At 42.3% G+C, this 27,135-nt stretch overlaps 1 protein-coding gene across 1 annotated transcript; it reads right to left on the bottom strand.

Moving 5' to 3' along the window:
- Nucleotides 1-690: 690 nt before the first annotated feature.
- slc6a17 (solute carrier family 6 member 17) lies at nucleotides 691-26,644 on the bottom strand. Its single transcript, XM_030422525.1, has 12 exons — nucleotides 26,182-26,644; nucleotides 21,273-21,692; nucleotides 16,138-16,295; nucleotides 13,378-13,504; nucleotides 11,447-11,628; nucleotides 10,609-10,719; nucleotides 8,927-9,168; nucleotides 8,618-8,810; nucleotides 6,720-6,912; nucleotides 6,464-6,623; nucleotides 5,700-5,862; nucleotides 691-5,581 (listed from the first exon to the last, which is right to left on the bottom strand). Exons 2-12 carry the CDS (start codon nucleotides 21,571-21,573, stop codon nucleotides 5,219-5,221), a joined length of 2,193 nt encoding a protein of 730 aa, XP_030278385.1. The 5' UTR covers nucleotides 21,574-21,692; nucleotides 26,182-26,644; the 3' UTR covers nucleotides 691-5,218.
- Between the last annotated feature and the right edge of the window lie 491 nt (nucleotides 26,645-27,135).

The raw sequence follows: 27,135 nt of genomic DNA, 5'->3' as shown, positions 1-27,135 counted from the left end.
TGAATAACAATGTATTATGGTCTGTATTTTCATATATATGTGGACTTTTATTAATTTCCAAAAATATGTAAGACTATCTCTCATATTTTTTGTTCTTAAAGGGTGTATTTTTAATTGTATAAAATTGTGTTAAATGTCCGAATGCAGAACTTGTGTAAGTGTTTTAAACTGTGTTACTGCTAATTTGATATAAATATATTTACGAAGCACTTCTTCCTTGACTGTTCATCAGAAGCACCAATACTTGTGTTAAAATGTGTTACAGGCATAATTTCTTGTCTTTCACACATAATTATATTTTCACATTCCTCCTCTTTACTGTACACTGGTAGGCATGAAACACATTAGTCAGTAATTATATTAACTATACCAAAATGCTGTCATTGCACCAGTCGACCTTTGAATTATACCCAATTAAACCACACTGATATTTGGATTAGTCAAAAATCAATACCCCATGTTTAGGGATTATATGTTCAGACTGATATAATTCTCTTTGACATTATCACAATCTGAAGTTCTTACATGTTATTTTTCTTCTTTGTCACACATGATGCAACAATGTGGTTTAAGTGTTGAGGGCTGCTCACAACATTTCTTGCGATCACAAAAGTTTGAATTGGTCTGTCTCAACAAAACTTTGCATTTGAACTTTCACATAAATAAGAACAAATGACACACACAGCCTGGTCTGTTTAATAAAAGTGGTTATTTTAATTTCCTGTTCGCGCCATAGTGTTTGTTCAGTCCATCGCTGTCTATAACCCCCCCCACACACACAAAAAACAACAGCATAAGTTTCTGCGAGTCAAACATTTCCTTTCGACTGCGTTGCCAGGTTTGTGCTGGAAACCGCTCGCAGTTCCAGTGAGAAACACAGAAAAGAGATTGCTTACATTAGTGGTCCCAGTTCACTGTAACAACAGGATTTAATCTACTGGATTAGATCGGCAGCACACATCACTGAGAGAGGAGGGAAAAAAAACATACATTTAAACACCAAAAAACCTACACATGTTTTTTACTTTACACACACACCCATACACCTAACCTCACACACACACACACACACACACAGAGTCACAGTCGCTCAGCTATTTTGATATTTTGACAACCACACACTAACACCAGAAACACACAGACACCAAAGTAACATTACCGACAGTACAAAATCAAAAAATATCTCAAAATATACAATTATTATTTACAAAGAAGTATACACTCTTACTATAGATACTCAGTGTGATTTTATCAGAATGTACATCAATATATACAGATTAAATACATGGCCTTAAATACTATAAATATAACTATGGGTTTGGTCACATAAAGACTATTTGCACTGTTAAATAAATACACTATTACTCGACTTTTTATTGAGTTCATCTCAGTAATTGAACCGAGTTAACCTCTAGAAGTTGCTTTGTAGTACATAACTGCAACACAGCCATCACATGGACACGACAAAGAGACCCTGGAGTTGGAGCCTTTGCTTTCAATAACAAATATCAAATATGTATACCTTATTATTCAGCAAATTTGAACCAATATGAGAAGACATTTTTTTCTACTGTGCAGAGTATTTAGTGCTTTCGTGTTTTCAAATGTTAGAGGCAAGACCCGCTGTGCCTGGAATAAGGAGGTGGGAGCTCCTTGGCAAAATGTGCAACATGTGTTGACTTTAAACATGAAGTTGCTGTTTCCAAAAGGCTATGTAAACTTGTGTGTTTTGATTGTGCTCTCTATGTAGAGTATCCCTCACATCCGTATCAGCTCAGGTTTGTTACCTCTTGTATTTACTGTGCAGATCAGCCCGTATATACAGTACGGGCGCAGAACAAACAAACGGTCCAGTTCTGCTTCTTGTAAAGACGGCAGTGCATTTCAGTGTGCAGCCTTTATCCTGCAGTGACCCCTCAGAGGACGCAGGAAGTAGACATAACTAACGCGATCTACAAGTTTCATCATCCACTTCACCCACACAGTCACATGGTATTTTTAGCTCATTGACTGCTGAGATTGATTGCTCACTAAGACATGAAACTCTTTTGTGCTCACTAGTCTGTGCTTCCCTAAATGTGCTTTCACTCCATGCCGAAGCTGCAGGTGAGGTTATGTGCCATTCGGGTCTCAAGCCACTTGACTGAAAACATCTGGTTTCTTGTATGTTTTTGTCAACTAAACAGATAATAATCTGGTGTCTTAAAGATGTTGAAAGCGTGTTTACATCCTCATTTGTAACATTAACACATTCAACAAGGAGAGTGGAGTAAGTAAAGATCCCTTAAAGGAGCTGTATGTAGGTCTATTTGTTTTTGCTTTGTTATTGTCACTTCTTTCTTAACTGGTGAATATGGTTTCTTACCCCCAGAGGCACTAGTATTTTACATACACAGCTCCTTTCATATTGTTTTTACAGGGGTTCACAGTGCTGTAACGCTCCCCCGCACTCCCTTTTAATACAGACTTTGTCCATTTAAAGGTATGATATGCAACATTTCTTCATTAAGATGTCTAAAAATGACTATCAGATGATATGTAAGGAAGTGAGGAAGGAAGTCGGCAACGAAACGTGGCTAAAACTTTAAATCATCTTCCATTAACATTTCTGCCTGAGTCAGGTAGGCAGATTTTCATCAGAATTGGTCGCAGGTTAACAATGAAGACAACAACTCCCATGATCCCAAGATACCTATGTCTTTTTTGGGGGGTTGAGAGACCCCTAGCAGCAGAAACTTCATATTGTGTCTCTAAATCCTCTTCTCAGTATTATTATCATCATTGCAAAGTATATATAATGTATAAATGTAGTATATGTAGATTAAATAAAGGGGTTTTATGGTAGAACAGTACTCGTCCCATCTGTATACACGTAAGTATATACCACACAATACATCACAGCGACTGTAGGCACTACTAAGTACAAGGTACTGTAGCCTGAAACCTGAGCGGATGCAAGAGGCCACATGACCACAACAGAGTAGGCATGGGTCAGCACTTGCATTATGTAAAATAGGGAGGATCTAGTAGAGACAGCTAATGGCATGGAAGCATCAGTCGACATTGGCATGAGATCAACATGCTTTTAACATCATAGGACGCCAGATTATAACCTGTGAAATGATTTTAGTGTGTAAAGACATAAAGATCTAATGAAACAACACACAAACCAGATGCTTTACGTGGACTTTCAGCCCTCTCTATCCCTCTCTCCATATATATAACTATTGCTAACCAGTACATATTGTGTGACAGCATTCTTGTGATTAATGTGACGACGTTTAACAATCAACTCCAGGGTCTCTACCTAATTAAAGTGCTCAAGTGAATGAGACAAGGTCCAAACTCTACACACTACATAATCAAGAAAATGAACCAACGAAAGCATAAGGCAAACAGACGACAGAGATGCTGTTCAGGCACCAAACAATGTGACTGACTGTGCTTCACACTACATCTGTTTAGTCTCAAGTATTGGTGTTGTCTCAGGGAAGGGCCACCAGACAGGAGAGAGGTGCTATTGGCTCCTCTGCTGGCCAGCAGAGACACCCAGTGGTGAAATCTGTGTATTACCACGTATTCCAAACATTTACATCACAGTATATTTTCCACATTTTACCCCTAAACATACATTGCCATACAAGATTATACACAAGAAATAAATAGAAGGCTTCAATTTTTCACACCTCACAAAAAGACATCAAAGTGTAGATCGTAGTGCTTATGAAATGATGTCTGTAGTGGTCACAATTTGAGGAATGTACATTAAAACCCAAACATCACCCTCTGCGGGATGAAGCATGATAAATCCACATGGCAGTGAACCTCTTACTCGATGCACTGTGTACTGCTGCACAAACAGCCGGTGCAGGTGGAGCAGACAAAGCGAGGTGTCCGCTCTGCTCTTCCTCCTCCACATCAGAAGAGGATTCGTATCTATGGCACGTTGCCACGGCTTCCCCTGGGTAACGCTGCTATTTTTAAAGAGGCAGGGTCACGGGGAGCTCTCATTCAGCGGCAGACAACACACTGTCGTGCACGCTTGCTTGCACGTCTGCACGCGCGAGCACATTACCTTCTTGGGTCTGCGAGCGTGAAGCTCGCCGAAAACACAGGCAGCTCTGCTTATCTCTGCTCGTGCGCTGCCACCTCTGCCCTTCTAAGGCATTGATTAAAATGCTTGATTGAAGTGATTGATTAAAAATGGAAAAAGCTTTGTCTGGGCAAGCCGCGACTGGAGCTGCACAGATGTGACGTGTGCGGCGACGACTCCAGAGCCTTGTTTGTCGAGGAGGAAGGTTGTTTAAAATAAAAAGTGCTGCTCCGTGTTAAGGCTCAGAGATGCTCTAACGATAGCGGGCGTCTGTGCTTCCGTGTTGAAAGGAATGAAGAGGAGAAAGGCCTCCACTTGACTCGCACTACTGATGTGTATATACACGATTTACGGTGACATCTCAGACTATTGCACAACACTTATGTACAGTATTCTACATCAGTGGGGAAGACAGGGATAGAAGGAGATCCACAGTTTTACTTTGCTATTATTGCTGATGGATGATAGGCACGATAAACTTAAAGATGTAATGTGCTTGTAACACTGTTTACACTATCAGAATAATTTCATACTGTTATGGATGTAATCATTTTGTTTTTCTTGACGGCAACACGGTGAGTCTCCTTCCATCCTATCCCCACAAATAACAATCTTCTACGACCTATAATGATCTCCTCCGTCTAAGGACATCCGACAGTCTCACAAATAACCTTCTCCAAACGGGTAGACACATGGGATTACGGTTCGGTACAACGTAAAGCATTCAAGCGTTGCACACACCTTAACCCTCGGCCAGAACTTATCACAAAACAAAGCCCTGTCTCTGAGCCCTCAGTAAGCCTACCGCCTGCCTCTGTCCCTCTCTCTCTGCCCCTGACAGATGGAAAAAGCTTCCCTCACACTCCCATGATCCCGCCATTACAGCTGGGAAAGACAGGACGTTAGCAGCACAGACTCCACGGCGGGGAAGAAGGCGCGATGGAGCAGAAAAGGGGGGATAGAGGGATTTAGCTCTGGGGGTTAAAGTGTGATGAACGCTGCAACAACCGGCAGTGGATTTTCTCTCCCTCTTGACGTCCTCCATTCCTCCCTTTCGTCCTATGTCTCCCTCTCTCCAAGCAGGGCAGGGGTTCACTGGATGGGAGGATCTATAAGTTCACTGGATCATAGCTCAGACTCAGGCGAGCCAATGTTCTGGTAGCCAGTCTTGGTGCTGGTGCCGTAGTTGGTGTTGGTCATCTCCTGGGTGCCGCCGGGTCCCAAGTAAGCGCGGTGGGCAGGCATTGGGGAAGGTGCCTCACTGGGGTTCTTGCTGAGGATGAAGCGCTGCTCGTCCTGCTCCTCAAGGTTGGAGATGTCCTTCATCATGCCTTTGCGGTAGGAGACGGACAGCTTGTTGGAGCCGTCTGACATCAGGTTGAAGCGGCGGATGATGTAGACAATGGGCAAGGGCAGCATGGCCACCACAATGAGGGCGTAGGCCATGGCTAAAGCCCAGGGAGGGTAGCTGTGGAAATGCTCTGCGCCCTGGGAGAGAAAGAGCGCAGAGAGAACAGGATGAAGACAACGACAAAGAAGAAGGGAAAGAGGAGGTCCACCTCCTTTGCCACTCTCTGTAAACACACATAAACAAAGAGAGACTGACCTCAGCCTCCACCCAGGCGTTGTATCCTGCAGGACTGACAGCCATCTCGATGACAGTGGCGATGATGAGCACCACCAGGACAGCCGGTGACACGTACCTCCACATGTAGTAGTAGAAGGAGTACGGCCTGAAACCAAGCATGTCCTCTAGGTCCTGCATGAACCTGAATGGAAGCGAAGGCAAGGGAAGAAAGAAAGACAGGGGAAAAAAGGAATTACATTTAAATGAACAGTTTGTCATTTCTGCCACTGAACTGAACAAAAGACGGAAGTTGTGAGGGATCATGGGAGTTGCTGTCATCATTGTTAAACAAGAAGAATGCACAAAAGCGATGTCTGTTCACATCTTACTCTAGCGTGTTACCTGTTCTGTATTGCTGAGTGAAGCTAACAATTTCTAATGGGCACTTGACTCCAAGTACAGGCGAGGCTGCTGGGAATGTCATTACTGTTGCAGCTACTTTGGTCAAAAAGTGCGTAAACAAATTAGAATTGCAACCTGATTATCAAAAGAAATCGGATCATTAAAGTTATTACCACTGATCCTCAGAGGAAGGTAACATGTCTGTTTAGATATTTCACTTAAAACCACAAATGTCAAACTCAAGGTGGCGCTAGAGAAATACTATAAACTCTTTAATAAAAGTTAGCAGAACATCATGGCAAACCATCCAATACAGAGATATTTAAGTCTGGACCAAAGCTGTGCGATGTTGTTAGAGTGACTAAAAATATTCCGATTTTTCTTGCTCTGGACTGAGTTACCTCTTAGTGCCGTAGATCCAGGCCACAGAGATGTTCTCCAGAATCACCACCACAGTGAGAGGCAAACCGGCTGAATAGTCGTCAAACATGGTGACAAAGTAGTTCCCAGACCGCTGCACAAACAGCAGGCCTAACAGGAAGGCTATGACACAGCAAGCCACTGAGGAAAAGATGAAGAAACATCCAGTGAGCACTGCGAGACTCAAATACAAGATATATGATTTCTTTTTTAATTGGATCAAGAGAGTTAGCTCACCGCACAGGATCTCTTTGCGGATCTTGAAAGCATCCAGTATGGGCGTGGTAATGCCGGTCATGGTGCCGATCATACTTCCCAGACCCAAGTTGATGAGCATGAAGAAGAACATGACTGACCAGAAGGGACTGGCAGGGAAATGTGTCATGGCTTCGGTGAAGGCGATGAACGCCAGACCAGTGCCCTGAACTGCCTGGAGGACGGAGAGAAGGAGGGTTACAGCGGTCAAGGGAAAAGAGTGATCCTGTGTGGAAAAATCACCCACTTAGTTCTATTTCCAGACTCAGTAATTACAGTGCAGCCACTGAAGGTGAGTGGGTTGAACGTGGACTGTGAATTATGCTTAAAATTCCAACACAAAATAACAGAATTGGAGGAGTGATAATCAAGGTGCCTAGATGACAATTAGGCAAAGCATAATTCATCTTTGCAGCGACAAACATTAACAACACTAACTGGGGATATTATGAGAAAATGGGGCCATAAATTACAACAGCTTGACTAAATCTACAGATATTATGACTGATTGACCCTTGGAAAAAGTGACCGCTGGAGAACAGTTTAAATTACAACAACAAATTGTATCACTGTGTTTAGAAAACTGAAGTATAGATTGTAGAGATGTGTGTGTGCAGATCACATCCACATCACCTGTAAAATGTACTACTCCAATTATTGTGTGTTTTGCCTGTAGGAGGAAGTCGTCGTATAAGTGCAGCGATACACTGAAAGATGCCCTTTAGAAAATGATGGACATAGAGAAAACTGAAGCTGCCACAAACGATTATTTTCATTTTCTATTTGTGTGCTATTTTGTTTCTCAAATAATCAATTAAAGATTTAATATATGAATTTCTAAAAATAGTGACACATTGCCATAATTTCCTAGAATCGAGTGATTTTCTGTCGTTTCACTTGACCAACAGTTCAACAGCAGGCATTTAATTCACCATCATATATGACAAAGAAATGTAGAGGGGCTTAATGCGTTCACCTGAGGAGAAAATTTAATGTATGTTTTTGTCTGGTGTGGTCAGCTCTCACCTGCATGAAGTGGCTGATTCTGCTAATCTGTGGGGCTTTTTTTCCTTTTCTTTATTCGAGAGTCTGCCTGGTCTTTCAGTACGAGAGCATGACTCACTGAATTCATGTTCAGATTTTGTAATGCTTTCCCTCAAAAGCCTGCACTCGCACTCTAAATAGCCTCTGCCTGCGCTTAGATCTGCTCTGCTCCTTCTCAGCCTGCACTCAGATATATTGCTGCTTGCACAGATTTATTGTGCTCCAGCTTCAACCCTTCTCCTCGCACTCGGGCTGCTTCTGGTGCTTTTGTGAAATGTTGGATGTATGCTATGTTCTCAGTTTTTTTCATGCAACATCCCTTTCAAAGTAATTGACCAATGATGTGATCCCTGCCTCGTAAGTGGTGTGTTCATTTTACTTCTCAGAGCCCCTTTCATGGGTGGTTACCCCTCAACAATCAGCAGCAATAATGACTCCATGGAGGTGAGAGCTACTTTTTTGAGGTTTCTCTTGAATTCATAAAAAGATCCTAAATTTACTCTCCATGAAAACAGAAAAAAAGGAAGAATTTGTATTCTTCTGTGAGTGTGTTACCGTCTGTGGCATCAAATTCTTGAATCTTGAAGATTTGTGCAACTGTAACTCAAATCTATTGCTAAATTGGTTGATTGATTATAAACTAATGGTTGTAGCTCTACAGTAAACTCTACTTCGCTCAGCATCATTGTGTTTTTAACCTCCCTTTTCTTCTATTTATTTAATATTTTTGGATAACTTGTCATGCATCATAATTTAAACATACGCACTTGTTACACACTTTATTCAGTAAACGTTCCCATTCTCATTTCAGTTTATGAACTCCCCCCCACTCTGACCTTGTTGAGTTCGTCCTCCAGCATGCAGGCGTCCAGGCCCAGCTGGCCGAAGCTGTCCTCTTTCACAGTCTTAATGACTCCGTACATCTCTGCGTAGTCCTCGGTGGACAGATGGGAAAAGTTGATGTGAGGAGGGATGAGCTCTTTGCTCAGCACGCCGGTGTTTAAGTAGCCCAGGATCTTCTCTGCATTGCTGAGCACGAAAAATTAAGGAGGATGTGTCAGTGAGTGAAGGTTATAGTAAAAATGGCTGTCAGAGAGAGAGAGAGAGAGAGAGAGAAACAGTCAGGTAGCGTATGACACACTCACTCGACAACACACTTCTCGTTCATGACGTTGGCCTTGAACCCCAGGACGGCAAACACAACTAAAGTGGCCAGGATGGAGGTAACGAAGTTAATGATGGAGACCAGCGTTGCGTCGAAGTGGCAGTTGTTGTCGCGCTTGTTGTAGCTAGAGAAAGCGATGACGCCTCCGAAGCCCAGACCAAGGGCGAAGAAGACCTGCGTGGCTGCTTCTCTCCACACCTGCGGCTCCAACATCTTTTCAAGCTGGAGAGGAAAGGGACAAAATGTAAAAGGCTAATGACCGGTAAGGTCATACTTGCTGTCACTTATCCTCTTGAACATTGATGTTCCTGCCACAAATAGCTTCATGACCATATTCATACGCTATATCCAACTGTGACACCACATTAGTTTTTACATATAACCCTGTACTGTTTGTCATTAGAGATGCACATATCAATTGGCTAGAGACCTCGCGACTGCATTTTGCTGTCATTTTCGGTCGCTGCTTTCTAACTCTGCTCTCTTCTCCTCTGCTGCCATCCTGTGTGTGCTTTTAAAACTGCAGGTCCACACAGACACGGAGCAGAGAAGAGAAATGGATGTCACTGTGGTTGATGATAGGTTGCGTTGTTGTATGTGAAAGATTGTAGTCGAGGGTTAATAAGGCAAAATGAAAAAAACATGGAATCCTTGTTGTTAGAACCAGGGCCTCCGTCTGTTTGTACTTATCAATGTAAGGGTTCCTGCTGGATGTCATTTGTACAAAAAAAGCCCTGTCCAGTGAGTGAGAGAAGGTCCTGCAGCCTGGCGCAGTTTTGCAGGAAATGTTATTATGGTAAACATACACATTTTTGTGTATGCTGTCAAGTATAGTTATTTGAAAGAAAACTGGAATTGGCAGATCAGTCTTTGGTATCGTTTAGGATAAGAAACAGATCTGAAAAAAAGTTCTGTGGGTTTCAACAATTGTTGGCCACTCAACCAGTGTTTGTAGTAACGTCCCACATGTGAAACTATGGGAACTGAAATTAGAAAAAAATAGGGGGAAATATTAAAGAGAAACTGTCTATTTAAAAATATTATGTTTGGTCTCCAACTTAAAGTTTCTGGTTGTAATATTTCACAATGCAGTAACAAAGAAATCCATGATTGATTTGTTGTGGTATAAAGTGCACCGTGAGGTAAAACCCTCAGCTCCATCACAGCTCTGATGATGACCTGAGTGACTCTTACCATTATTTACTACTTCTGCTTTCACATTCGATGTCGGCAGACTGTAAAATATTTCATAATGGATGATTATACACAGATTCACTGTAATGTATGTATTTATAAACCTTCACCACTAGAGGGAAACATCAACCCAACACATGAGACACTGTGGATATTAATGATCTTTTCATATAGGTGGGGCTGAATGGCCTTGATGGTGAAGCAGCAAACCATCAATAAACTCATGGCTGAACAGCTCGCAGAGACAAAGTGTCACTTATGTTACATTTTTGTTCAGCTGACATTCTGTGAATGAAGGATCAGGACCAATACAGTCATGGGTGTAAGGATTACATTTCTCCCACTGGCAGGGCAGCAAACTACAATATGTTCTCTTATTTTTTTTTGTAATAGCTGCTTCTGCTGAGGCATCCTCTTTTATAGTTGCTGCTGTCTTTTTAGCCGAAATCACCTCTGTTTTTCTCTCACCTTTGGGGTGAACATGTGAGCGATGCCGTCCACTGCTCCCTTCATCAGCAAGACTCGCACCAGGAAGCAGAAAAGCACCACGTACGGGAAGAGAGAGCTGAAGTACATCACCTAGGACAGAGAGTGTCAAGGATATCACACGGTGTTGCCATGGACACGCTTTTTCGGAGGCCTCACACACGGGAGGGACCAAACTGCAACCATGCACACACACGGACACATGAATAAATCCCCAAACTGCTTTGTGTTTGCTTGGCACAGAAAACTGTGAAATTTTACCAAATGTGGAGAGGAACTCTTTGAGGTTCGGAGAGATGAGTCAAAGATCCTTCCTACAGCGTTTCAGGGAATCAATTCATTACTGACTGTGATAATTGGATCACTCAGTCTAAAAAACCATGTCAAACCTTGGCGATCTGTGTATTTTCCTATTGAACATGTGGGCTGGATGTTTCTCTGTGGTATATGACTCACTCTCTGGATCCAGATTACAGGATGTTGTTGCAGTTGTTGCCAAACTGAGCATTTTCCATCTGCATTGTAACCGCTCTTTGCTTGGTTCAGTTTAAGCTTATTAATGTTGCATGTATCCCTCTTCCATAATATAGATGAGATCCAAAAATAGACTAATGCTGATGACGGGCTTACCTTTGACTGAAAGCATCAGCAGAGTGAAAAAACACTCACTGATATGGATGAATCATTGATTAAAAAAAAAACATTTTAAAGCTCTTGTTGAAATGATTTATTGTGTGCATCTTTACACAGCGTCTATGGTGTGTTAATCTCTATAGTTTGCAGGTTCGGCCCCTGCTGTGTAGCCATGGAGACCCCATACCTTCCCAGAGGACTGGATGCCCTTGATGACAGCCAGGCAGACCAAGATCCAAGCCACCAGCAGGGACAGCACCATCTTCCAGTTCAGGCCCCCGGTGTCGTCGATGGAGCTGGTGATGTTGAGAGTCTGGCGGTACCAGAAGTAAGTGGTGGCCGAGCTCTTGTCACACTCTGGCACCACGACTACAATGGCAACAAGGAAAGAGCAAGAAATGGAATCAAGTTCTCCAACAGTCAAGTCAGCACATATAAAAAATCAGCGACGGCCAATTTGGTTAGAAGTTTCACTGGACACTTCTATGATATATATGTATAATTGTATTTTCAAAGAGCCAATGGTGGAAGAATTACTTGGATGTTTTTTTTTTTGTTTGTTTTTTTTTTACACAAAAGTCCCACAACCAAAATATAGGATCCTTGCTTTCACTATTTGACTAAGGGTACAAAGGTATAAGCAACTAGATGTACTTTTAAAAGAACGCTACACATTCTACAAATTGTTTTCTTTAAAAATCCAGTACAAATAGAATCACGGTTTTAATACTACTCATGCATTGCAGCTTGCCGAGGTTTAGATGAGTAGCATAGCAGTGATTCATAATTTTCACATACAAAATCTCCAACCTAAAAATTTATCTTATCCATCTATTCATTCATTTCAAGGAAAACTCCATAAAATAAAGGGACTGGTATTGGAGAGGAGTTGAAATCACCTCATTTGACAAAAATGACTCCCTAATTTGGAGAGTTTTGAGCGTATGTTTTGGATGTAAAATCACAAAGGTGCTCTGTGGACTTTCTTGTAAACAAAGTTTCTGTTTACATCCAGTGTTGAGTGCACTTCCTTTCTCATACAACCGTTGGTTTTTTTTACAGCCGGCTAACTGCTAGCACACAGTCCTCTTTTTCCCTGGAGTTGCTGATCAGGTCAGGACAATTTCATTTATATAGAGCCAATTCACAACAAAAGTTGTCTCATGACACGTTTCAATTGGAGCAGGTCTAGACTACTCTTTTAATGAATTAATCGAGACCCAACATTCCCCCATGAGCAGTCCTCTGGTGCATTGCTATGTGTCTTGGAGTGTTTCCGCCACATTTAATCCAGTGAAATAATGTTAAACCATTAGCAGGAACGTGCATTGTGTCACCCAAGTGCCTGTGCATGTGTGTCTTCATCCACTAGACCAACTTAATTATCGCTTAACAGCGCTACAAGATAACAACTGTGCACAGCACCTTCAATCTGCAAAATAACAAGTAGCAGTTTGCTACTAGATACATGTAATGGAATATTAAATACAGTAGTACAAAGTAGCGCAAAAAATGCTCAAGTAAAGTAAAAATACTTCATAATTGCATAATCCCACCACTGCACATAGCTGAACTAAATCCTGTTGGATGCTTCGCAGCATCCCCGCTGCTGTCATAATCATAATCATAAGCAGAGTCGACATCCTGCCCTCGAATGTTAATGAAAGCTGATGCCCTTTACTCTGCCAGAACCTGCATGTGCCTCCACCACAGGCTACCAGCTGACGCTGTCGGCCGGGTCATACCATCTGACGGGCCGTGCCCACAGAGCAGCCCAATAGGACGAAGTGCAGGGCCATCGCTGCTTTAGAGAGAGCATGAGCACTTTTCTGTTGGCCTGCAGAGACACTGCTGCTTGACTGCAGAGCCACAGCGAGGCAAGCTGCTTCAATCCAAAGACGCGTTCTGCAGCTTTAAGCACCGCCCTGTGTAGCACTGGGCAGAGTCTGCATCTGCTGAGATACTTTGCTGAATATGGAATTGTCTTGCAGGACTCTGCAGCATTCATATTTCCTCCATGTGCTGGTGAGGGCTGTTCAATAGAAAAAGCTCTTTTGTATGGGTGCTTGTCTGTTCCTGTACATCTCTATTACAGATTCAGCTGTGTTGTGCACTCACTGGCTTGTGTTCCATTTCTCTGGATGGGGCATTCAGCCCAAGGCAGTGGATACTGGAAAGACTGGAAGAAGTAGAAGATGCTCCAGCCGATAATCACGTTATAGTAGAGGCCAACAAAACCGCAAACCTGAGGGGAAATGAGAGCAAATAAGGATACTTATCATTTCTTAAAACAATCACTGTCTCACCACACAAATACGCAAACACATGCTGTACAGGGGGCAAACAACATACAAACAGTGTGCAGTTTGTTGAGGGGAACACCTCTTCTTGGGTCTGGGCACAGCCCTGAGCATACAGCTTAAGTCAGAGTTTGTATGAATTATTGAACTGTTTGCTCTCAGCAGCCAAGGCTGGGTCCTCTATGAGAAGGTATTTATAGCCACTGAATCTCCCGCTGCCACATCCGGACTGCCACACGCCTCACTGCCCCAGGCCAGGCCTCTCCCTCCCCTCTTTTGCACCAGATTGATGAAATCACTATCAGAGGGAGAGACTGACGCAGTGGATCACTGACTGACTATCTCAGCCTCTGACTGAATTTGTTTTAGGCTGATGACGCTGATGGGATGGGGACATGATGGGTCACTACTCCTCCTGATAATGGGGACAGATTATGACAGTGATCAGCGCTGGTCTTTGCATGCCGCCTGCTCTGAAGCATCATGAGGAAGTAATGTCAGCTGGCAGAGGGAGTCAAGAAGAACGAGCTGTATGGCACGTTTGTTGTCTCTGCACATGACATATTCTCTGAGTAGACAAGTGAAAGCGTAAAAATGACCATCTTAGATACAACAACAGCTAGAATTGTTTCAGCTTCTTGGTCCCAAACATACGATGCATTTCTTCAAAGACTGCTGTAATATTTAATGCAATAATAATAATGTTACTATATCACTGTGTATGGCATTTTTAATGCTGTCCATCATATATTTGATAATGGCAAATTAGTGATTCATTAATGCTCAACAGATCAGTGATTGTTAGTTTGTTTGAGAGGTCACAAAAGGCCCCATCGGTTGGTGTGTACCTTTTGTCATTGTAGCTTTGTTTATTGCTTTACAGCCTCAATGGCTCATTGTAAAGTGGAAAAATATGGCATGGGTTTTTCCATTAATGATAAAGCATCAAATATTATCAGGTTGTCAATAAATCAGCCTTTCCCCAGCACTCAAAAGGGTAAGTAAAGAAAGAGGCTGTGTTCATCTTGAATTCATCTCACCTTAAATAGATTCCAATAAGAGATTTTCAAGCTTGAAAAAACATCAGTTAAAGAAACTAGAACCACTCCTGCAGTACAATCCACCTCACTGGACATTTTCCACTGTGAAAGCCACTGAATTAAACTGTGAATGAAACCTTATGAATCAAACTTCAGCCATGTACAACCACCACTTCAGCCTACAGAGGTTTAAGTGTTTGATATTTCAAAGGTACATTTTGTGTGTATGGCCATGAAAATGTCTTAATCATGAATTATAACATCTTATTACTGACCTGTGCATAAAAAAACAATTATATTTAGGACTTTGTATGGATGGTAGTGTTGGTTTGGTCTGACCACTACTTTGGTTCTGACTGAATGTACGGAAAAGCCAGACATTCATGTTCCTCAGAGGAAGAATCCAAATTACTAGAGTGATTCCTTTTCCTCTTTCCTCTAGAGCCACCACCAGGTTAATATTTCTGTTTCCGAGTAAAATATCTCAACAACTTTTGGATGGATAGCCATTAACTTTGACACTGACATTCATGCTCCCCAGCAGCTAACAATAAAATGCAAAACATTTTGGGATCCTTTAGCTTTTCATCTAGCAATGAAGGAGCCACAGCCAGCTAATTATCAAATATTAGCATGCTAACACAATATCTAAGATAGCAAGCATAATAAACACTAGCCTATTAGCGTTTCCATTGTGAGCACCAATAGCATGCTAATACTTCAACTTGAAGCATCACTGAGCTGATTTATAGCCGCACAGATTTGCTAGCATGGCTGTAGACAAAGAGTGACAACCATCAATCAAGACCTATGTGATAACCTGGTGTGATAGAGTTGTGAAGTCAGGGGAGCTATTTTAGGAGCCACTGGTTCTGGAGGTAAGAGTTCATTTCCATTTCCCTTGTAGACTGTGTCTCACAGTTGTGTGAGATGATATGTCGTTCTTGGGGGGGAAAGTGAGTTTGAAGGTACAAGCTTGTGAACATAAAAACGTCAGGAGGGAAGTTAATCTTTGAATCCCAAGAGACTGCTCCCAGGAGCTTTAAATTCTGTGGTGAGCACGGCTAATGGCGGTGTAAAGATTATGCTGTCTTATAAAATGCACCTTAAATCAATTCAGTTTTAATTTTGGGGTCAACTTTGGTTGAATTCAGCTGCTGTCGCTCCACATATTGTTAAAACTGCAGAACCAAAGCCCTTTGAACTGGCCACAGTTCTGATTCAAGTCTCTCACTGTCTTCTTCTTCTTGACATCGCTGGATAAGGCTTATCTGTATTTCAGCATTTAGAGCATTTGAACTGATTGAAACTGGTCCCATCATAGACCTATGTGATTGTTACATAAGGGATAGCTTTGCTTTCTATTTTTTTACAGTCATGTATTATTTTGTTGAAATAAGAAACTAAAATTAAATACAGATTGGAGAAATCAGCTCCAGAATCAGATGCCCCTCCCACTTCACAGCTCGATTACACAACACTATCAGATGCGACCAGTGTGATGTGCTAATTGTTAATGAGATCGTGCGAGCACTTACCATCAGACTGGAGACCCCGATACCTCCCAGCTGTGGGTACATGTAGTTCCACACCCCGATGCTGCCACGCCTGATCCTCTGACCCACCGCCAGCTCCAGGAAGAACAAGGGGATGCCAATGAGGAGGAGGAGAATAAAGTAGGGCACCAGGTACGCACCTGAGAACGACAGAGGAACAGTGCAACACAAAATTTTCCGAATTTGTATCTGTCTGAGTTTCTTTACTCTGTGTTTGAAATGTATAGCAAAGGAGGAAGACTTATTGTAAAACGACAGAAGGGACATTATTAAATTCACTGTTAAAGTGTCTATTTTTATCATCTATCACTGTAATTTCACTTCGCATCCTCTTTTCCCTCGCAAACTTCCTCTTTCTTCCTCTTCCCCTTGTCATTATCAGCATTCACCATGTTGGCAGAAAGGACTGTCTTTTGTTGCAGAAGGGACAGCAGAGAGAGAACAGCGTGCACTCAGAGACAACAGGTCACGTCCACTCCTGCTTACGTCAACACACGAAGAGGCACCATGGTGACAAAGCCATCGATGGCCAGAGAGGACGGGCTCATAGTGACGGACGGCTGAAAGAGAGCAGCCTGTTTCAAGACTAAAAACAAATGACTGTGACGTCTGACTTGATTAAAAAAAAACAAAAAAACACTCATCACGTCGTGAGTGGCTATTAGAGCTAGCAGCAGACAAAGGAAACAAAGGCAGGGACACAGAGTCATGTTACACTGTGGTATTATTATCTGGACTGTTAGAAGTGACTTCTGTGTGGCTGCCTGCTTTCACTGATCTTTGATGTCTATTCTGAGCACACAGAACAGAAGGAAATAAAACGTGCTTGTGCGTAACTGCCTATTTTATTGATTTTCCTCGCAGATATTGCACTTCAGCCACACCGGTTGAAATGGCTCCTGTCCATTTGAACAACTTAGCAGTTCTTTTTGGTTTTCTTAATTGCTTATGGTAACAACATATTCTTGATGAAAGGTAGGTTATTGCACAATCAGGGCATATAAATCCAGAATACATTACACATTTCAGGAAAACTGCAGAAGAAGACAGATAATCATGATTGGCACAATGAGGTCTACGGACTGATGAGTGTCAGCCTTGTCATATTGTTTTGTTCAGTCCTGTGTACAGAGCAAATCTTTATAATTTTAGCTGAGATGTCAGAATCTGAGAGGAGATATGTACGGGACTGTATCCCAAGATTGTGTGCTTTATATTTGACAGAAGATAACAGAGACGAGTGTCATAGTTTATCCTGGATTTGATGATTAGAAAAAACACTTTAATTAAAGGGGCTTTCAGAGAAGACATTTTTTTTTCCATGACAGACTGAACAAGCTGTTCTCAGAGGAAAATAAGGTCCCCAGAACACTGTTTGAATCTAGAGAGGTGGCAGGGTCCGCCACATATAAACAAGGTAAACAGTATGAAATTGTGTTGTCCTTAAACGTCAGTTTGTTTATACGATTTATTCAGTAATCTAAAAAATATATATATAGGTTACTGATTTTTCATTGATTTTTCTCCTCTGATTAAAATTTCTACCCAAAAACTACCCAGTGCACTTTTAAAGGATACTATAATTCAAGCTTTGTTAAATAATAATAATGATAATAAAAAATTATACTTAAGAACATCAAACAGTTAACTAATGTCACTAAGATTGTTCTTCAATAAAAGTGCACACAGTGCCACTATGCCGGTTGGACCGACTCCCACTGGCTGTTCTTGCAGCCTGCAGTATGAAGCCTTGTTTCGCTCTGCTACTCCTGTTTATCCTGTTGAAGTTACTGCATGCTAATACAGTCTCGAAGCTTCCTGCATCTGTTTCAAATGAAAAGCCCACTAGCGTTCCAGTGGAAAGAAAAGCGTTCATTTCTTAACAAGGTTTTTATGAAATGTCGGCGCTGCCATCTGTTCCCCTGATTTGCTCAGCTGTAGTCTCACTTCATTTGTTATCATTTTGATGTTAAACTTTAGTAGATGACAAGTTGAAATGTTGTTTTTAAAAATGAAAACACTACGTGTTGCAGTTGGCCTGATGGACTGTGATGCTCCTACACCCTAATTCATTGACTCTCATTATGTTCTTCTTGGGAGCAGTCTTGTACAATATCTAGTAGTGATATTTGGTATTAACGATCCATTGTGTCTAACCAGTCTGAACATTTTTAATGTGGCCCAACCCTAACAGTCAGATTTCCATTAATTTTGCTGCAAATATTGATGATCTGCAGAAACTGAACCTTCATGTTTTGGGTGACTTATTGACTGTCCTGTGCACATCCAGGTTATCATAACTTTGACTTTACAACTTCAGAAAGAAGACTAAAAATGCTAGAAGCAGCCAGTTCATTTTCCCTGAAGTAAGGTTAACACGGTCCTTTTGTCTGGTCTAAACCACTGTGACCTACAGTGAAGGCAAATGTTTTCATCAGTATCCAGGCTCCACCAGGACACAAACAAGATAACACGATTTAATTACCTGAATTATTTATTTGTCAGACAGGATAATTTAGAGTAATTCGTCTTTGGCTTCTGCTGCTTCACTGAGGCAGGCTTGGCTAGATAGTTGAGGTAAGGAAGCCTGTCAACTTATTTGTGCTTTATTTCCATATTTTCTGTTAAGTGCACAACATTGTCTTGTTTTTTGACTGTTATTGGTTTTCTAGATGGATTGGAGATGGTTTGTCCTCTTCTGTGAGACAAGCCCAGACAAGACAATGCAGCACCGCCTACTGAGATAAATTCAGCAGAGGACACACACAATGTACACACACATACTCTGATCAAAATTATCCAGCATCGTTATATCATGCATTTCAGATAACCTCTTTACACACACACCTCCCACACAAGGTAGAGCCGACAATGTCTGAAAGCCCAGGAAATCAGTGTTTACTCTTCCACTTCCTCCATCTTAGTCATCACCACCCTCTCATCTCTGCACAATACCAGTAAATCTCAATAGCGAAGAGATAAAGCTGAGAAACCTGCGAGGAGAGCGAATACAGACTAAACTCACCAAATAACTACATCCCTCAATGTTCCCTCATTCTGTTGAGGAGAAGTTATCTCGTCCAGTCTGCTGACGGGCACAGCTTCGCGAAGTCTGAGAAATGTCTAAGAGACTGCCCCACTGACTTGCACTATTAGTCGGCTAACTGGGTGACAGGACGCAATTTCTCAAGGAGGAGGTGGCTGCAGCACCGTCAGCAGTCAGACTGAGTAGCACGGAAGTATGGGAGGAGGGATGAAGGTGCAGCAGCAGCCACATGTACTGGAAACTGTCACATACTGAAGTGTATGCAAAATTACATGTGAAATGATCGACTATCGACTACACACACACACACATTTAGTTTTTAATTTGCAATCTGCTTGGAACTGCTGATATGGCGACAGAATTTTCTGAAATGATGACATGATAAAATCACCTTACAGTTCCACCAAGAGCTGACATATAACATCAATTCATTCTCTTAAGCAGAATAGTTTCACATCTTGGGAAATTTATAATTTCTTGCCAAGAAAGTCATGAGAAGATTGATACCACTCACACGTCAGTTTTGTAATTAGGCTAAGAAGCTACCACAGGCAGCGGGTTAGCTTAGCTTCTTCTTTGCTTAGCGCAAATGACCAAAAAAACAGGGGGAAAGCTAGCCTGGCTCTAGTTGACAAAATCCACCCATCAGCTCCTCTAAAGCTCACTAATTTATATGTTAAATCTTTATTGTTCAATGGTACCAGACCATAGGAACTGTTTTGCCCTAATATTAGTCTTCGTGCTAGGCTAACTGGCAGCTGGTTGGCCAAAAATATTGTGATTTGATTCTGTTGGCCACTCCTAGCATTTACAAACCACTTTTGCAAAGATTTCAAAATATCAAGATATGTATTGTGTATCTATCTAAATTGAATCATATATTCAATTGACATTATCTGTAGATATCACAAGCCGAGCACTAATTTCTGATAAAAACACACACAAAAGAAAATCCCCCATATGTTAAATCGACTGTGCCTCGATCTTCACAGCCTTTATGACATTATACAGGAGTTTAACAATTTGTCAGAAAATGCCAATTTTATTATGGACCAACTAAGTTTCCCTGGGACCCACTGAAATAACCATCAGTGGATCCCCTGTAAACAACCTGTAAACATCCCTCTGAGTGGTGTCGATGGTCTCATTTAACTCTCACCCAAAAAGCGGATAGGAGTATTTCCCAAAATGTCAAACTATTCATTTAAAATGAAGGACGATGGAGCACGAGAACAGAGGCTATGTGTACACAGCTTGTTATTAGTCATATAACGCTGTAGCAAAAGCCAACAATGATTAACTTCAGTATTTAATTTCTTTATCACATCCTGGATTGTTTTAAGATCATTTTGCAGTACATAAGCATTTTCTTTTCACGTCGCTAACTCCTCAGACTGTCTACAAAGCAGATGGTTAATGACTCAGACTAATGTGCAGCGCTAAGATGTTGAGGCACTTCTGACAAGTGCAACATTTTAGGTGGTTGGAACTGTCACCACACTGGTCTGTGCCCGAGGCGACATGCCGGGCAGAGTAATTGGGTTAGTGCTGTGTGTGTGAGTCAAGAACAACAACAGACGGAAAATACACAACAGTACTTGCTGACTTTATCTGCTGGAAGAAATATGAGCTAAATTAGTTGAAATGGCCTAAGTATTTCTTTCTGTAATGTGATGCAAATTAAGGTTTTATTAAATAGAGCCAATCACAGAGACCCATTCTCAATCAATTCAGGTTTTAGAAAATAGCCGCCAGACACAGTAACGCTACCCTGGACAAGACAGACGTGCAAATCCCAAAATCTGAACTTGCTATTAAGTTAACTACTCCCATCTGGCAGCCTATTTCAGTGAGGATTTTACATAACTAATAAAAAAATGTTGCATTAACAGCGTTGACTCAGCACAACATTTCTCGCAGTTCACAATTACTCAGAACCCTGAGGGGACACATGTTCACAATGGGTGGCCCAATTAGGAGCCGACTTCCAAACCTGGGAAGTCTTACTATGCTTAGCAACACAGATCTTTGGATTCAACGGAGAGTGAGCTATGAACATCCATCCACCTACCTCCACCGTTCTTCTGACACAGGTAAGGGAACCTCCAGACGTTACCCAGGCCCACAGAAAAGCCCACCTGGGCCAAGATGTACTCCAGCTTGTTGTTCCAGGCCGGTCGGCCGTCCTCAGCGTCTGGGTCAGGAGATGGTAGCAGGGCCTTTACTGGAGCAGTCGAGCCAGGACTCAGACCCATACTCATTTGGCTGCTCTTATAGTCCATGGGGTGCTCCAGGGACAGCAGGTCAGCCACCGACTCAGTGACCGGCTCATTGCTGTGCTCCCGCTGGGTCACCTTGGTGTTCTTTGGCATGGCTGCAATGAAGGAGCTCCTTCAGGTCGAGTGCGGTGAAGTCAAAGAGGAGAGCCTGAGGAGACTGACTGGAGGGAGACCAGGAGGAAGTAGGAAGGAGTTGTGCTTGTTTCTTAAATCTGTGAAGAGAAAAGACGGACAGGAAATGTAGGAGTTGAGGAATGACCAAAGTACTTTTTTCTGCCTAAACCATAAATGTTATTATAACACCACTTCTCATGTGACGTTTTCCTTTCTCATCATATGAATTTGGTGAGCTTGTGTCATTAACAACTTTAAATTAAATGGTAACTCCACCAATTGTACACATTACACTGTGTTTACAGGGCTTGGTGAGAACTATTGTATAAGTGAAAAAACTCAAAGTAGTTTGAAGTGTCTTGTGCCTGCAGATGAAGCTGCCTCGAATCTGATAAAATGCATTCAGTAGCTAAGTTGCATTGTGGGTAATGTAGGGTTTTGAACTGTCGGAGTCTTTAAGAGAAGTTAAAAAACAATGATCAAAATCAATACAGAACCAGCGATATCGCCACACAGTCTTCTTCCATTTTGAAAATCGGGTGCCTACATTACCCAGAATGCAACTTTGCCACCAAGTGACATCACTAGAGGCAATTTATCAGATTACATGCAGCTTCCTCTGAAGCGAAGAAAGGTTTTATACAATTTTTTTTCACTTACACGGGAGTACTCCATAAAACCTGTAAACACACCTAAATGTGTACAATAGGTGGAAGACTCCTTTGAGTGAATGGCAGAAGACCAACAGTAAAAGATCGGTTGCTTTTCCAGCTGGAACGATGAAGGCAGGTCAAATTAAATTCATCATCATGCTAAATGTTTGTGATGAAACTTGAACTGCTCTTTGTCTCTGAAGACACGATTATTTAGTAAGACTACAAAATATTCTCTGGTTCCAGCTTCTCAAACGTGACTATTTGCTGATTTTCTAACACCACTATGATGTTTTTGGGGTTTGAACTGCTGGTCAGACATTAATTAATTCTTTGAGAAAATAATGAGATTAAGTGATAATTAAATTAATCACTGCGGCCCTTCACAACATCACAGTATGACAGTTTAGGGGCCTGACATGTGACAAGTTACTTTAACCATTTAGAAGCAGAATCACGGTGCCTTGCTCTCCTGTTATCTATCTAGTGCACAGAGTACTTTAAAATGGTAGTAAAACTGCAGCACTTTAGAGCCATAAGTGATGTATTTCACTAATCCACTTCATTACGCTGAATGAGATCCAAAAATTCAATTACAATCCATTTATCAGCAGAGCCCATTATACTAAAACTGAGTCATGTGAACTGTGTGAACAGCGGCATGTCTGTGTGTGTTACTGCTGCTCTCAGGAGAACGCAGAACAATAAAACTAAAGCCTCTAAGCACAGATTGCATTGGTTATTAGTGTCTGTATTTGTTTCTCATCAGGCTAGTTCAAAATCTTGTCCACAGCTTGTTTTAAAATTCCAGTGGCTGTGATGAAAGACTCCGGTAGTCCACATGGCTCCTTTTGTTGCGGGGAAAGTTAATTTCTTAAAGTTCTCTGGCATGTGTTAGCTTTCCAGAGTCTGGCCCGCTGATAATCCTACAATCCTGTACGTGGTGCCTCCCAGAAGGGGAACTGGCATGGATAACAACACAGTATTAGAGTTATTGTTTCAGATGTTATAAAAGGGCAAATTCTTCTGCATAAATTAGAGTTTTTCAGTTATTGTTTTAGTGACGGCGACCAGATCCTGACAAATCTCATCTTATGTTGTCTTTAGTTTGTTGATAACAAGCTGAGCAATAGACACACTGATTAAACAAGAATCAATTTAATATTGCTCTTGTATATCACTGTCAGACTCATGATGGACAGTATAGTATTTTTAAAAAGGCATCAAAATGCATAGAGGAATAAAACAGATATGTCATGTTTTTTTATTATACACATTCTTCTTTCTTCTTCCTAAATTACCCACAATGCAACTTGAATGAACAGTTTGGCTGGGTATTTATTTTAGCTCACGTCGTGCTAACTCGGCCCCCTAGTTCTTTTTTCATCTTCCAACCTACGCTAACTCAAGTAGCATTTTCTCCACATATGTAGTAATACTCCCCAAGTAATCAAGCTCTGTTGTGTTAAATTGGTGGAGTTCCCCTTTAAAGGTACAATATCTTAGAACTGGTGTCTTGTTGAATTCACATCACTTCCACATCAGAATAACCGCAAACTGCCGCTAACTGCAGCTACCGTTAGCTGGTTGGCTCAGTTAGCTGTGCAGCTGGGGAGTGTTGGTGCTTACACTGCGAGCACAGGAACTTTAGACCAAGATGGACTGACGATAGCTGGTTAGTATTTCTAACTTTAATATCTCTGTAACTCTGTAACAAAACACAACACAAGTCAAAACTGTTATTTCTGTAATTTTTTTAAGTTCTTGTGTATTACACCTATAAATTTATGTATTTCCTGAGTGTAACAGCACCTCTGCTCTTTAATGATGTTAGTGGAGCTGGTCTTTATTTCCACCTCCTCTATAAAACACTGGGAAACCCTGTAAACACTGAGATTTAATCTGTTTGAATTAAAATGGAAATTAGTGGCTGCAAGCATGAAACACTCAAAGCGACAAGACCCTCGACCTTTAAAGGCTGGTGTTTGAAAATTGCACGAAAACACTGAAAGAAAGTTAGCATTTACTGTACATAAACTAATTAACTGAAGGTCAGCCCAACCATGAATGATGCAGGCGACCTGGGTTAAATCAAAAATAAAAGAGCCACAGGATCAGAAATCGACAGAAACCAGACTTTGCAGACAGGCTTTTGGAGTTTGCTGTGTGGGATGGATGTGATCCAGCTTTTCATTCAAGGGCAGAGAATAGAAGCCAGAGGTGTTTGATCTGCAGACAAGACCTCTGATTTAAAAACAGACGCAGCCGACTGAAATCAAAGACGGTCTTTTATTCACAGTGACTTCTCAAGAACGGTTGCCAGCCTGCTGGACTCTAAGCCCACCCGGAGGCCGCACCAGCAGCACGCACATCGCATTCCTCAACAGTGGCTGTAAGCCCCTGCAGTCACGACACGCAGCGGCTCCGGTGCTGAGAGTTCCATGCAGATCCTGGAACAGCAGCAACCTTTCCCACAGCAGTCTACAACTCCACAATACTGAGTCATCAACAAACGCTCGCCGTATGAGGTGTGATGTCGTGACGTTGCATGTTTGCAAACAAAAACTAATTTCTGGCCGAGCTGCAGAGTTTTTTTTAGCTCTGAAACGCTGCTCACGCAATGTTTTGCTCTACTTTTTCTTATGAATGGAAATGCTGGTATAGTCTGTCACAACCTGTCCCAATTTCTACTGCTGGGTTTGGGTGCCGGTGGCCCTCTAAAGAAAAATGGCCGCCAGGATTCTCACTTTCTCTTTGCAGGGAAAGTTTTCGATTGAAAAAATCACCAGCAACTTTCAGAGTTTCACAGTATGCACTGACACAGATGGCACTGTACAGAGACAGCGGGACATCACACACAGTGCAAGACACTCTGACGGATTATGACTCAGAATTCAGTCTCCATGTGAGGGAAACAAGGCGAGTGGCAAGCAGAGATCTTGTCTTCCATGATGCTGTGAAAAAGTGGACTGAAGACAGAAGCATGCATGACGGAGAAGGAGCAGCAAAGGGTCAAGTGTGCATTTACCTACACCCGTCCTACGTGTTCCTAAGTCTCCGTACCCTGCTTGGCATGATGATGTATGATGCCCAGGTTCCCTGTTTCTCGTTCTCACTTTTATCTAGTCCGGTTGCTAAGCAATGGCAAAATTGAAATCCCATCCCCGCAGCTTCAGTGGTCGCCTATCTCCTCTCTCAGCATCTCAAAAGGACAGACATGAAATCCCCCTGAGGGTCGGCTGCAAATAACGCAGAGCTGCAGTGACAGGACTGAGGAGGGGGCGATGGATTGTGGCTTAACTGGGGGTGCTGGTGTGTTGTTGTGGGATCTATTACAGTGTCAATCAGGCAGCCATCACAGACAGAACATGGTGTCACTCTAGAAGATCAGGCTTGGCTGAGACGTCACTCTGTAACGGTTAATTACTTTTGCAGCCCAGTTGGATTTGATCCTGGTCAGCACAGTGACAGGTGGCCAACAGCACCTGCACGGCCATGTTCACGCATCTCTCATCAACATCACACGCAGGCCCGTGTGTAACCCTCCCTGCGTGGATATAACCTCTGAAGCCTTGTCAAGGTCAAATGAATCACCTAATAACGGCAATGCGGGGATGCAAACAACACCGACACGAGTGAGCGGGCGATGAGCGGTGTGTGCAGTGTGTCACGCTCAGCCGAATGTGGCCACACATGGCGCCGCGTCGTCAAAAAAAAAAAAAAAAAAAAAAAAGGCGCATTAATAAGCGACGCTCGCCGTCAATGTTGCGGCGAAATCACCAGTAAGTCACGTCATGAGGTGAAAGCTGACTCCCAAGTCACATCAGGAGGGAAAGTATCTCTGGGTGAATCGATCGAGTCACAGTAAATTCATTACAGACGCAAATCTAAACAGATCAAATGAAGAAAATGCGTACAGGAGCGTCGTTCTTACCTTAATGTGGCGTGCAGAGGTGGCTCAAACGCCCGAATCCGCGTGACGGTGTGAATCCTGAAGTGATGGTCGGTGTCTTCATTCAGGCTCTGTGTCCGTGTGCAGCATCTCTGCGCTCAACGAGATGCGGGATCACACAGCTCCCAGTCACACAGGGGCGCATGGTGCGTAAAGTCTGACGCACGAGCCTGAACGCCTCGACACAAGTTTGGTTACTACAACGCCACTAACTCGTGCAGGTGACGATGAGGATGAAGATGAAGGCTCACTGCAGCCGCCTGTCGCTTTAAGGAGGCTCTCTGCAGAGATCAACCGCTCGCGCCTCTGGTTTCCACGTGGCTCCGGCTCGTGTTGTGGGATAAATCGGCAGCTCCCTGTCGGATGGAGAAGTTACTATGGAAAGTCACGACGAAGTCTGACGCAGGTTTGAGTCACTCGGTCGTGCGCACGTCAGAACGGGATACATAAGAAAAAAAACCGAAAAAAAAACAAACAAAAAAACCCCAACAACATCTGCAGTGTTCACAGGACGTCACAAAGGTAGACTGAGCAGGATGGAGCATCACAAGTACCCTCTGAATAATCTGCTTGTGCAAATTGTTTGCATTGACCAGAATGCAGCTAATAACACAAAAAAAAACAAACATAAAATGGCGCCATATCTGATATAATCAGTGTCTCTGAAGCTTAAAGATCCCAAATTGGATTGAAAAGATGTTACTTACACCTTTTCTAAAGCTGAAGTATTCGCTGTAGCTGCTAAGCTAAAAGCACACCCCGCTTGAAGTGGGTGCAAATGTTTGAATGTGTGTCACTGGTGTTAATATGGTCTTTACAAAACAATCTGGACAGCTGTATGGAGACATTTTAAAAAAAAAAAATGTTTTTAACACAAACAAGTCCCCATCTCCTTCACTTGTTTAAGAGAATGCCATAATGCTGTTTTGCCGCAAA

The sequence above is a fragment of the Sparus aurata genome, chromosome 7 (assembly GCF_900880675.1).
Source record: "Sparus aurata chromosome 7, fSpaAur1.1, whole genome shotgun sequence".
In the NCBI taxonomy this organism is placed as follows: Eukaryota; Metazoa; Chordata; class Actinopteri; order Spariformes; family Sparidae; genus Sparus; species Sparus aurata.
Note: the sequence above shows the minus strand (reverse complement) of the source record. Positions and strands in the feature narration are given on the sequence as shown.

Coding starts and splice junctions, on each gene's coding strand:
- slc6a17 (XM_030422525.1), bottom strand. CDS start 21,573: ATGCCAAAGAACACCAAGGTGACCCAGCGGGAGCACAGCAATGAGCCG. Junction 13,505..16,137: donor TCGGGGTCTCCAGTCTGATG/GTAAGTGCTCGC, acceptor ATTTCCCCTCAG/GTTTGCGGTTTTGTTGGCCT. Junction 11,629..13,377: donor GAGAAATGGAACACAAGCCA/GTGAGTGCACAA, acceptor TTGCCATTGTAG/TCGTGGTGCCAGAGTGTGAC.